This window comes from Xyrauchen texanus, chromosome 8, assembly GCF_025860055.1.
Source record: "Xyrauchen texanus isolate HMW12.3.18 chromosome 8, RBS_HiC_50CHRs, whole genome shotgun sequence".
Classification (NCBI taxonomy): domain Eukaryota; kingdom Metazoa; phylum Chordata; class Actinopteri; order Cypriniformes; family Catostomidae; genus Xyrauchen; species Xyrauchen texanus.
Window position 1 is genome coordinate 18,327,083 of NC_068283.1, and position 13,496 is coordinate 18,340,578.

Below are 13,496 nucleotides of genomic sequence, written 5' to 3' on the forward strand. Positions count from 1 at the left end.
TAACTTTTACAAATGCTGTGTGTGTGTGTATTTCAAATAATATCTACGTATTACATAATGGCGTAGTTTTGCGTTGGGATTACGTAATGACGTCATTTAGCAACTTTTAGCAACAAATCAACAAATGTGTTGCCTCTAAGGATCTTAAACACTGGGCCTTCTACGCGTCGAATAGCATGCATCCACTTCTTTGTCTGACAGTCGTCGCTTGGAAAAGCATGAAAACTCAAATATGGTTGTCGCTGCTTATTATTTGTGCAATGAGGGACGCTACAGTGACACCTCGATGTTGCTTCAGCCATTGTTGTTTCGACCGGAAGTCGCTTTACACAACAAACGCTGAACCGGATGTGCGTTCTAACTTCCGTGAAAAAGGCCTATCGACCTGCCTTTAGCAACGTCCGCTGAAAATTAGTTGGCAACACTGCGAGGAGCATCGAACTGTAGTGGGACTTCTGCAAAACAAAGATCTCCGAATCTGCATTGAAGAATACACGACACAACAGAGTTTGATATAAATCAGGACTGGACTTACAATGATTGATCTCACGTCTCTGTCAGTCACCTGGACCCTGGTGGCACTGATCATAACTCTCTTATTTATGTAAGTGTTATTAACATAAGATCTATATTAATATCTGTATTATGAATCTCATGATTTGTTTATGATGGTTTGAAGTGTTATATTGTCTTATTACTTCGAGATACAGTATATGTATGTATTTGGGTCGTTATCATATAACATGTCCTTATTTTTAATTCAACATCAAGATTATCAAGATTTTAGATGAAAATCTATATATAAGCTGTATACACTGAAAAAAAAAATGATCCTGTTGTTTTTACAAAAAAAAAAAAAACTGGCAGCTGTGGTTGCCAGAATAATTATGTAAACAATACAGTAAAAATGTAAACAACTTTACAGAACAACCTGTAAAAGTTAGTTTAAAACTGTTGTAATTTACGTGACCACACTGGCACTGTAAAAAAAAAAAAAAAAAAAAAAACATTAAATTACAGTAAAAAAAAATAATAAACTTATTGATATTAACCTTCTGAAGCTTTATAAATCTGCTTTTTATTTTGTAAGGTATTGTTAATCACTGATAAAATTATAGAAGAGCACATGATGACATGAAGTTCATCAATAATGGCTCTTCCAGGAGCAAAGACCAATAAACATCATCAGGGTAACACATGTGAAATTCAAATAATGCAGGAAACATGAACTAAACTACATCAAAAATAACACAGAACACGCCAATGTATGCAACTGATATTACAAATAAGAAGAAACATAACGACTCCCATAAAATATAATTAAATAAGATGGGTCATGCAGGGAATTGTGGAAATGCCTGATTATGGTTTTTCACCGTAATTTTAACAATAACTTACTCTGAAAAGTACATGTTCTCTCTTGTTAAATAATTTACATTTTTACCATTAATTTTTCAGAAAAATCATATTTTTTACATCTATATTTTTTTATTTAACAACATTTTATTGTAAAAACGATTGTATTGTCTTAAAATATATTAAAAAAAAAAACTTATATTTTACACTTAATATTCGTTAATCAATTAAAGATTTTTTTCTGTAGCATTTTTACAGTCTTTTACCGTTAAAATTACTGACATTTAATACAGTGTAGGGAAAGTCTTAGGGCATGTAACTGGTCACTATTTCTTAGGTTTTTACTCTTTTTTTTAATCACCTTTTGTTTTCACTAGTTCATTTTAAATGGTCCTGTTTTGACAAATTAATTTAAAAACATTTAACTACTCCCTCTGTCTCTGTTGATATAAGGTCAGTAAAATGTATAAAACGTATAAAGGAATTATTATATAAAAATATTATAAGAAAAAAATGAAAAATAGTTTTAGATGGAGAAAGTAATGTTACACTGTAGGACACTGAAATTGCAAATCACATGTCAACTACTACCCAACTATATCAAATGGATCTTATGTTAATTTAGTGATGTTTTGTGGTTATGGTTGTAGTTATGGTGTTTGGCCACATGGATTTTTCAACAAGCTGGGTATTCCAGGACCAAGGCCTTTGCCTTTCATTGGCACATTTCTTTCATACAGGAAAGTAAGTAATTCACGTTTGCAACTGCAGTAGAATCAAATAGAAATTAGTTTCCAATTTATGCTGAAGCAAAAAGACTCTTTTTAGTCTCTCATTTATGTATTGGATGTGTACAAATGTATTTCAGGGTATTTGCAATTTCGATATGGAGTGTGCTAAGAAATATGGAAAAATATGGGGGTGAGTACCAGTCATGCATTCATTTTTTTAACAGAATCAGATCATATCTGTAATGAATATGTAATCAAATATTATATAATATACAGGTGAAGGTGTTCTAGTAGTTGAAGTCATGTTTATTGTCATTGCAGATATATATAAACATGTACAGTGGAATTAAATGTCATTTAGGGTTCATTGTTCAAACATATTTGGCCACAGAATGCTGCAATTGACCAATAAGAATGAAGTATTCCAGAGAGTCGTGTAATAAAATTCAGTAATGTTATTATAACTGGTTATTTAAATAGATATGCTAGGGAAACTGCATAATGTATGGGTTATTATTATGAGTAATTTGTGCATTCAGTTTAATCTGTGAATATGAATAATAATGCAGATGTGTTATTCATAAAATAGCAATCTTCTCATTACTTAAAGGAATATTCCAAGTTAAGCTCAGTTGACAGCATTTGTGTCAAAATGTTGATTACCACTAAAATTTATTTTGATTTGTTAGTCCTTTTCTTTAAAACAAAAAAGCAAAAATCTGGGTTACATTGAGGCACTTACAATAGAAGCAATCATTAAAATATTCACCGTTACAAAAGTATAGCAACAAGACATAAACAATATGCACATTAACATGATTTTAGTGAGATCAAATCCCTTACTGACCATTTCTTTGTAAAGTTTATCCACTCGTAAATACTAAAATGACCATAAAAACAACGATTTTAACAACTTTACAGCTCAAATAGTATATGAGTTTTAACAGAATAATTAATGATAGTGCTTTTATAAAATTATAAGCTTCACATTTCTGCCTTTAAAACCTCCAAAAATTGGTCACATTCACATGCATTGTAAAATTCTCAATGTAATCTCGATTTTTATATATATATATATATATATATATATAATTTATTAGTATTATTATTATTTATTTTATTTTTTTAATAGTTTATAATTTAATAGACAAAATGTTTTTTTGTGGTAATCAACATTATGCCACAAATGCTGTTGATTGAGCTAAACTTGGACTGATCCCAAATTATTACTTTTACATAATGGTAAGTAAATATTTCCATGGTTTTTATCTCTCGAAAGTAATACAGTATCAGTAACTAGTCCAGTACACATCCCTATTGTAAAATGAAAACCAACACTGTTCGGTCATATTTCCACCTGTATGACATTGCTATTACTCTTTTTGTAATCTGATATAATTATTTATAATGGAACATGTAGCAGTGCGCTTCCATTCACTTTTCTTTAATAGTGGGGCACAGCGAGAGTAGGTATGGTGTATCATTATGACTGCAAATCCATTCAAAATTGCTTCTATGCCTTAGGATCTTTGATGGAAGGCTCCCAATTCTAATGGTCACTGACCTGGAAATGATCAAAGTAATTATGGTGAAAGAGTGTTATTCTACATTCACCAACAGAAGGGTAAGCCAACTCCCAATCACCAGCTCAAAAACATTTTTGTGCAAGGAAAGTAACATAATGGTCATTCAGAGAAAGCTGAAGGAAGCTTTAAGGCCCAGTAAAGATAATAATTTTGGAATTTCTACAGGATACAAATGCAGATCTGGCTGGTCCCTTTGCTGATGGAGTATCTATAGTTAAAGATGAGAGATGGAAGAGAATTCGTGGTTCACTCTCTCCATATTTTACAAGTGGCCGACTTAAGGAGGTAAAGACCTTTAAAGGGGTAGTTAAATTCTGTCATTATTTTCTCGTCCTCGTATTGTTCCAAAAAGAAAGAACGTCAAATGGGTTTGGAACAACATGAGGGTGAGTAAATAATGACAGCATGTTAATGCACTGTATTGTATTCTTCTTGCCCTTATGACACTTATGTAACGGTTATTTCTTAAAATATTTCAGCTATTTCCTTTAGTTGTGACGCATGCAGAACGTTTTATTCAAAATATGAAAAAGAGAGACCAGGAACAACCAATTAAAATAAAAGAGTATGTATGATATTTGTTTTTAATGTAGTTGAAGAAACATTTTGTATACACACAACCTTTATGCACATATCCTAATTGTTTTTTTATTTTTACCTTTTGGACTGACTGTCCACATTTTGCAAGTGATGAAATCTGATCAGTTTATTCAGACAATGTAGTTGATATCTGGTGCATTTTGATTGGTTGCCATAGCAATAACTTAAGCATCAGCACAACACCAATAGACATACTGTGCATGTAAGAGAGTAGCTGTCAATGTGGAAACTTTACATTTTGGCTCTGTTCATGTCCATCATGACATCTTGCCATGGTGCTGAACTCATGAGGTGCATCAGAGGTATTACTGTATTTACACATTCATGCATATGCTATACATTCATCAACTGCTATTCATGCATATGCCATTCATACATAAACCACACGGTCATTCACACATTCAACATAGTGAAAGTCACACGTGAACAAAAATGTGTGAATTCAGATACTTTAGACATTAGGGAACAAACAGATTTTCAGATTCAAGTCGCATATGCACAAAACTCTGATTCAATTCATTGTTTACAATTCCTAAAAAATATATATATTCATGTGTTTATTCTGTATTAACTGATACGTCAAAGGTGTATAACCTTTGCAGATGACAGTGTTGTTACATCTACTGTAATAATCATGTCAATTATTACCATATCGAACATGTAATAATTATTTTTTTTTTTTTTGCCAGCGCTGTCGCACCATACAGTTTGGATGTTGTCACCAGCTCTTCCTTTAGCGTTGACATCGACTCCATAAACAATCCAGAGGACCCTTTTGTTACTAATATCAAGAAGTTTTTCCAGTTTCATTTGTTCAGTCCTCTCTTACTGCTATTTAGTATGTTATTTGTAGGTTATAGTAATAATCAGAATTATAACAGTTTTGATTACATGAAAAAAAAAATGCTAATTCCTTTTTTTCTTTTTTTAGCTCTCTTTCCCTTTACAGCAAAGCTTTTGGGCAAAATTGGTATACGTCTTTTTTCAGAGTCATCTTTGAATTATTTTTACAGTGTTTTGAGAAAGATAAAGGACCAACACAGCAAAGAATCAAATGTATGTTTGTCACTGTTTCACTCTTCAGCTTTAGTCACAGATTGTTGATTATTTAAAAAGATTGTTGCAGAAATGTTAATATGGGTCTTATATTTTTAATTAGGGGCGGATAGACTTCCTGCAGCTCATGATCCAGGGTCAAATATCTGACAGTCAAGCTGAAAACACTACAGGTGACCAGCCAGTAAAAGGTTAGAGAGAAAGTACAGCCTTTTATACATTTCTGAATGTCCCGTCTCAAATGTGCATGGCCATAATCGCCCTCAGATGTGTGACTTGTTGTCAGATGTGCTTTCATTTGAACATTTTAGGTCTTACAGACCACGAGATCCTCTCCCAGTCCTTCATTTTCATCCTCGGAGGTTATGATACTACAAGCACCACTCTCACTTTCCTCCTCTATAATCTTGCAACTAATCCAGACAGCCTGCAAAAGCTGGTTGAACAGATTGATGAAAACTTTCCCTCTAATGTGAGCACACTTTTTTGTATGTTTTTCAGGGGAAAGTCTAAAGTCAACAAATCAGGGTTACCACATTCATTAAAAAAAATATATATATATATATATATATATATATATATATCAGGGAATTTTAAATCTGTTTTCCAGGCCTAGAAAATCATGAAAATGTCAACACTAAATATAAAGTGCGATGTAGATAGATTTTCAAGTTATGCTCTGCTCTAAAGTATTTAATTGGCTTGATATTGCTCTTGTGTAAGTAAAACCTGTTCAAAATTCAGTCATGTTTCTGAGTCAGTTGTTTCAATGAATTGTTTGAAGCAGTGTTCAAATCTGAATGATTCATGAAACCTGAATTTAAAAGATTGTTAAAAATCCTTATTTAGTAAATCCCATAAGACTAGAACATTCATTTGTCAAAAGTTATGGGAACCCTGACAAATGCTTGAGGTTTTTATCACATTGAGGTGATGTGTGTCATCTATGCAGTGTTAAAATACTTTCTCCTATCTCAGTTTAAAATGCAGACACAAAGAGAAGTGAACTATTTGTAGGTTGAGCCCCTTGTATTGCTGGCGCTATACAAATATTATCAATTTAGCATCCTGACTGGCGCGATACAGCAACACTGCCGCAATCAATGGTTTGAGTTAGGGGCGGGACTACATGTTTGTCCAACCAATGGAAGATGGAGAGAGTGTTCAGGAAACCTGTTTGAAAACAACCATAACTGTGATTGGTGATGCTAGTGGTGTAGAAATTGCACACTGCACCTGTAATATTTTAACAATAAATTAATTCAATATTTATTGGGCTTGATTCCCCAGACTCCTGTTACATATGATGCTTTAATGAAAATGGATTACTTGGAAATGGCCATCAACGAATCAATGCGTCTCCTTCCCACTGCTCCACGTTTAGAGAGGGCCTGTAAAAAGACTGTGGAGCTCAATGGAGTGACCATACCGAAGGACACTGTGGTTGGAATTCCCACATATGTTTTAAATCGTGACCCACAGCTCTGGGAGTCCCCGGATGAGTTCAGGCCAGAGAGGTGATGGGTTTCATCTATCAGATAGTGATGCTTCTAAAATTTCTTTCAGAGCCACATTTCATTTCATGATTATCTAAATCAGGGGTACTCCGGACCCGGACCATAGGACAGTTCAATCCGGACCGAGATCTAAATCTTTGTGCTAGTTATCTGACACAAGTGATTGTGTTAGCATACGCATGCAGATTGGGAATAAAGCGCTCAGCGCTAGAGAGAAATATTTCTCTCTAGAATGGGAATTCTAGAGAGAAAGTGTGTAGAGAGCTAAACAAAACTTACTTTTATTACTGCTATTCGCATGTTGCCTCTCTCCCTGCTATAGAGGCGCCACAAAGCTTAATTTTATGTACGTAGTTGGAGGCGCTGTTATTTTAAGGACAGTAGTGGAGACAACGCTACAGATACTGGCATCTTTCACTTAAACACACTTCATCTGTCTGATATGTGATTCAGATGGTTCAGCAAAGCCAGGTATGTGTTCGGGCAAGTTAACGTGCCACCAGCATGTTACAAGCCTTACATAATAAATGTTGATCTAATTTTGTTCAAATTAATCAGATGTCATCATGGCATTGGTGGCAAGGAAAGCCTATTTATACTGAAATTAAGCAAACAGTATTTTAATGCTTCACTGTTGATTTGTAAATGGTTTGTTTGTAAATAGGTTCTCACTTTAAGGAAAATATAAAAATGGTCCATTCAGATTTTTACATTTTCTCACAGGGGACACACCAGGACCACCATACAGTGTTTTTTATCCATCCAAAAGCCTCCTATGTCCCATACATATATATTCTGAATGTACAAAAGTGGACTGATTTCATTCAGCTTCAAAACAAACTGTTGATCTTATCTTTTAATATTCATATCCAAGTGCCCTTGACTGATGAAGTCTTGATGAAATATTTAAATCTTTTGGTAGAAGATCCCCCAGACCCCACTAATCTCTGGGCCCCCAATGTCCTCATCCCTGCCCAGTTTTGAATAGACTATTTGAACTGTTTAGAATGTATTTTTATTTTTTCAAAGTACTATTGCTGCAAACATGGCAATTTATAAAAACGATTCAAAATTATATATTATACGTGTAATTTCATAGCCATATGACACCGTGTAAGCTACATATTATTATCCGGACATTTGCTGGAAAGGAAATGTAGAGACCGGACCTCTTGGAACTTTGAGTACCACTTATCTAAATCTTAATAACATTGAGGATCCTCATATGAATTTCAAAATTGAATGCATTCCTAATATTTATCTTAAGGTTCAGCCCCGAGAGTAAGGCAGATGTCAACCAGTATGCTTTTATGCCTTTTGGACTCGGGCCACGAAACTGCATTGGAATGAGATTTGCCCTAATGATTATGAAACTTCTTGTTGTGAAGCTGCTTCAGAACTTCACTGTGGAAACATGTAAAGAGACACAGGTTAGTACTTTGTCATCTTTCATCTCATATTTTTTGAGGCATGTTTGTGATATGTGATATGCCTAACATAAAAAATATAGCCTCTTAATCAAACACAAAGTGATAAATCCATTGCTCTTTTTGTTTCAGATCCCTCTAGAGTTGAATGCCATTTTTCAGCCAAAGGTTCCCATAACACTGAAGTTCATACCAAGATCTCACAGGGATAGAGAAGAATAATTAAAACTAATACAAAACCTTGATCAATATAATTTGATTTCAATGTAATCATATAGAAAACATCATTTGTAATCACAAAGGCTTCAAAGTTATGTAGTGTAGAATTAACTAGATCGTGCATAATACTTTATTTTTATGTTTATATTTTACACCATATTTAGGTGAGCTGTTGTAATGCTCAGTGGTATGATTTATGTCACTTGTAGTGTGACCATTTGTCTGTTCAATTTACTTTTTGAAATTAATACATTCATTAAAACCCGTTTATTGTTGTATGTGGAATGTGAATTTTGTGTATCATCTGTAAATCCTGTTTTCAGCTTATTGATCCCAAGTTGCAGATGTAAACTGTCACACTAAAAGGTGTGTGTGTGTTGTGTGTGCGTGCGTGTGTGTGCGTACGTTACATTTTTGAAGTTGTGGGGACAATTTGTTGGTCCCCATGTGGAAAACTGCTTATAATTCATACTAAATTATGTTTTTTGAAAATGCAAAAATTCAGAAAGTTTTTTGTTGGGTTAGGGGATACAATATAAAGTTTGTACAGTATAAAAATCATTGTCTATGGAAAGTCCCCATAAAACATGGAAACCCAACGTGTGTGTGTGTGCTAAGATGTGTCAAAGTGCTTCTTGAAGAAGTGCAACTTGTAGATCGCAAAAATACTGTGGCCAAGTATTAAACATTTCCTGTTATAATTGGGAGCTTATTTTACAATTGCAGTGTCAGGGAGAAGTTCCAGTTGAAAGTGTGGTAAGAGAGAACCTTTCTCATGTTATTGGGGGCAGGCTGACATGATTTCTATAATCCTGGAAAAGGAGACAGAGGAGGGAACACATTGTAAAGTGTTGTTGGTTTAGCAACAGTAGACAAGACCATATGGTTCAATAATTAATTATTTGATTTTGCCTAAAATCCCAAATTTATTAGCAGCCATAGTATGATTTAATACACGCTAGTTGGTATCTCTATATACCCTAAAAATGTAATTAGTTTTTTGATTATAACTATAATCTGAATTATCTTACCATGCATGTATAGGCCTAAATTTCCTGAGAAAATTAGCATTTTGTTATTCAATGCACCCAGAAAGCTGTCTTGCATTTCACTCAGCAATGAAGACTAAACAGGAAGTGATTGAAATCTCCCCACTAACAGCATTATGCACCCACCCTTGCCCTGAAAAACCATCCTTTTTGGACAGCTCTCCATTTTGCCATACTGGGGAGTACATTTAATTCATTATGTCACCACAAGACTAACATTTCACTCTTTAATATATAATAAAATTCTAAGATATGTTTTAAATGACTCTTCTTTTTTTTTTTTTTTACTTAAATGAGTCATGATATGCCTTTTATATTATTTTAATATGTTCCTTGAGGTTCACTTATAATATTAGTTTTTTTTTTGTTGTTGTTTTTTTTTGCACAGAAAACAATCATATATTTGTAAAACATGATCATTTTCCTCCTCACTCAGACCCTTTAGTTTTGGTGCTGTTTCTCCTTTAAGACTTGACAGTATATAACCGCTGTTCTGATTGGCTCTCTGCCAATGTTGTTGTGGAGGTGGTCAGATGCAAATATCTACCACAGTGGCCCATTGCAGTGCACATAGGGGCCACAGTTTGTTCCTGGCAGGCAGTAGATACCATAACCCTGCTCCCACCCTAATCCTAACAATATGGTGCTTGTAAGGCAGAGTAGCCTGCCAGGAACAACGGATGGCACCTTTCTACCATTGCAACCATGCCGTGATATCACAATTTGGAGGATGTTGAGAACAAGTCGTTATGGCAGCTTGTTTTCAACAAATTTTCTTTCTGCAGTGAGGAGAAAGTTTGTGTTCTGAAACTCAGTTTGTTTTTATAGTACACTGACCTTATATGTTTAAAGATCTAGGACATTTTTATTCCTCATGTCCTAAACTTTTTAAAAAAAAATGTCATCAAGATTAGTTTAACTAATGGTGTTACAAAATGTTTTGATTAGAATTTTACTAAACTCAGGTTTCCACTCAAGAGTGTTCGTATCCCAATTATAACACATTATTAAATTGTGCAGTTACACATATCTTTGTGTCTTTGACTTTAGCTAATTGAAAATTATACTTATGTTCATCATATTATGTTGTATCATTTAATATTTTCTGCTGACCTCATCACTTAATTTACCAGCTGTAAATTAAAGCCTCTTTCCGATGCTTATATTGACTGATCTCAGTCTTTGAAAGTGTAAGATTAATGTGGCATCTGAGAGTCTGAGTGTGTAATTTTGGATTGGGGCATTTCTGTGTAAACAAAATTGCATTTCAGATCAAATGAACACTGGAAATGTTCTGTGACTTTTCATTCGGATTTAAATTTACATGACTTTATATTTAAATATAGTTTAGTCCCTCTTTTAGGGTCAAGTATTTTTTTAAACCCACCTCCTGCTGACTCAACTCCCAACAGTCAGATTTTTTGACCTAGAAACTCTCTTTTCATTACACAACAATGTAATGCACCTTTTCTATCATATTATGAAAAACCATTATGTGATTTTAATCAAAATGGGGAAGAATCCCAAAATATATTAAATGACACCATGTATGTTATCCTTTTGAATGATCGAAATATACACTCACCTAAAGGATTATTAGGAACACCTGTTCAATTTCTCATTAATGCAATTATCTAATCAACCAATCACATGGCAGTTGCTTCAATGCATTTAGGGGTGTGGTCCTGGTCAAGACAATCTCCTGAACTCCAAACTGAATGTCAGAATGGGAAAGAAAGGTGATTTAAGCAATTTTGAGCGTGGCATGGTTGTTGGTGCCAGACGGGCCGGTCTGAGTATTTCACAATCTGCTCAGTTACTGGGATTTTCACGCACAACCATTTCTAGGGTTTACAAAGAATGGTGTGAAAAGGAAAAACATCCAGTATCGCGGCAGTCCTGTGGGCTGAAAATGCCTTGTTGATGCTAGAGCTCAGAGGAGAATGGGCCGACTGATTCAAGCTGATAGAAGAGCAACTTTGACTGAAATAACCACTCGTTACAACCGAGGTATGCAGCAAAGCATTTGTGAAGCCACGACACGCACAACCTTGAGGCGGATGGGCTACAACAGCAGAAGACCCCACCGGGTACCACTCATCTCCATTACAAATATGAAAAAGAGGCTACAATTTGCAAGAGCTCACCAAAATTGGACAGTTGAAGACTGGAAAAATGTTGCCTGATCTGATGAGTCTCGATTTCTGTTGAGACATTCAGATGGTAGAGTCAGAATTTGGCGTAAACAGAATGAGAACATGGATCCATCATGCCTTGTTATCACTGTGCAGGCTGGTGGTGGTGGTGTAATGGTGTGGGGGATGTTTTCTTGGCACACTTTAGGCCCCTTAGTGCCAATTGGGCATCGTTTAAATGCCACGGCCTACCTGAGCATTGTTTCTGATCATGTCCATGCCTTTATGGCCACCATGTACCCATCCTCTGATGGCTACTTCCAGCAGGATAATGCACCATGTCACAAAGCTTGAATCATTTCAAATTGGTTTCTTGAACATGACAATGAGTTCACTGTACTAAAATGGCCCCCACAGTCACCAGATCTCAACCCAATAGAGCATCTTTGGGATGTGGTGGAACGGGAGCTTCGTGCCCTGGATGTGCATCCCACAAATCTCCATCAACTGCAAGATGCTATCCTATCAATATAGGCCAACATTTCTAAAGAATGCTTTCAGCACCTTGTTGAATCAATGCCACGTAGAATTAAGGCAGTTCTGAAGGCGAAAGGGGGTCAAACACAGTATTAGTATGGTGTTCCTAATAATCCTTTAGGTGAGTGTACATTAAAAACTAATTAAAGAAATATATTTTTTTAATTATATATATAGTATAGTTTTAATGGCAAGCAAAGGTGTTCGACGTTAGAAATTTTGAAATGTTCTAAAGCCATTTTTACACAGCAATTCTCATTGTATAGATAATTTTATGCGATTAATGTTTTCATTTTAAATATAAAATTATGACTAGAAATATGATGTAAATGAAAATAGGAAGTTATGCTTTTGAATGTGAAATGAAATTATGAAATATTTGCTCTACCATGAGAACAACAAAGTTTAAAGGTGCACTCAGTAACTTTTTCCTCATGTCATCTTGGACTTACAGTAACATCTAGTGGTGTGGATGCAGCATTTATTCAAAATCAATAGTTTTCGGTTACATATGCCAGTGTAGAAATTCACTATTCACTATCAGCCATGATTAATTTAATCCAAGAGTGAATGTGTCCAATAACAAGATGGTTACTGAGATTAAGTGATTAGTATTCAGCTGGTCATGTGATTCTAAAATGGCAGCAGAGGGTGCTCCTCCCCCATGTAGAATAAAACATCTTTTATAAAGTTACTGATATGACTAAACTCTTCATCTCATGTGAGTGGTCAATCATCTCATTTATTACATATGTTTCAAATTTACAATGAATTTCTTTAGGAGTAAAGCATTTTTAATGGGAGAAAAAATGACTGAGAGCATCTTTAATACTGCCCTGAAGCTAAATTTCATTTGCACAAAACCAAAGCAGCATCAGAACGGTCTTTGATATTATAATGCTTGAGGTAGGTCAGAGCAGGCTTAATTTAGTCTGGCTTATGCAGCATCGTCTCTTTACACAGAGCAGGCTCAACTCGGCTGTGTTAAGATGCCTTAATTTATAACCTTAAATCTGGTGTCTAATGAGAACGACTGCCGAAACATTAGTGAAGACAGACACCTTGTGTTGGCAATGAAAACCGCACAGAGTTGTAATAAATTCATTTGAACGTCCAAATTAAAAGCAACGAAATTCCAGCTTCCGGGCTTTGATTTTGCCTTGTTCTTTCTCTGTTTATAAACAGACAGCGCGCAGACTGGGTCGATGCGCGGTGACGTCACTTCTCCAATCACGTCACGTTATTTTGACCTTTCAAAATGTTTTTCATATAGAAAGAAAAAG

The 13,496-nt window shown here is 34.8% G+C and overlaps 1 protein-coding gene across 1 annotated transcript; it reads left to right on the forward strand.

Annotated features, from left to right (window-relative positions):
- The first annotated feature begins 338 nt into the window (after window positions 1-338).
- Window positions 339-10,636, forward strand: LOC127647565 (cytochrome P450 3A27-like). Its single transcript, XM_052131888.1, has 13 exons — window positions 339-604; window positions 2,007-2,100; window positions 2,225-2,277; window positions 3,612-3,711; window positions 3,839-3,958; window positions 4,153-4,238; window positions 4,963-5,111; window positions 5,205-5,329; window positions 5,433-5,520; window positions 5,641-5,801; window positions 6,620-6,846; window positions 8,114-8,276; window positions 8,406-10,636. Exons 1-13 carry the CDS (start codon window positions 537-539, stop codon window positions 8,493-8,495), a joined length of 1,524 nt encoding a protein of 507 aa, XP_051987848.1. The 5' UTR covers window positions 339-536; the 3' UTR covers window positions 8,496-10,636.
- Window positions 10,637-13,496: the final 2,860 nt, after the last annotated feature.

Coding starts and splice junctions, on each gene's coding strand:
- LOC127647565 (XM_052131888.1), top strand. CDS start 537: ATGATTGATCTCACGTCTCTGTCAGTCACCTGGACCCTGGTGGCACTG. Junction 2,101..2,224: donor CATTTCTTTCATACAGGAAA/GTAAGTAATTCA, acceptor AATGTATTTCAG/GGTATTTGCAATTTCGATAT. Junction 5,330..5,432: donor AACACAGCAAAGAATCAAAT/GTATGTTTGTCA, acceptor ATTTTTAATTAG/GGGCGGATAGACTTCCTGCA.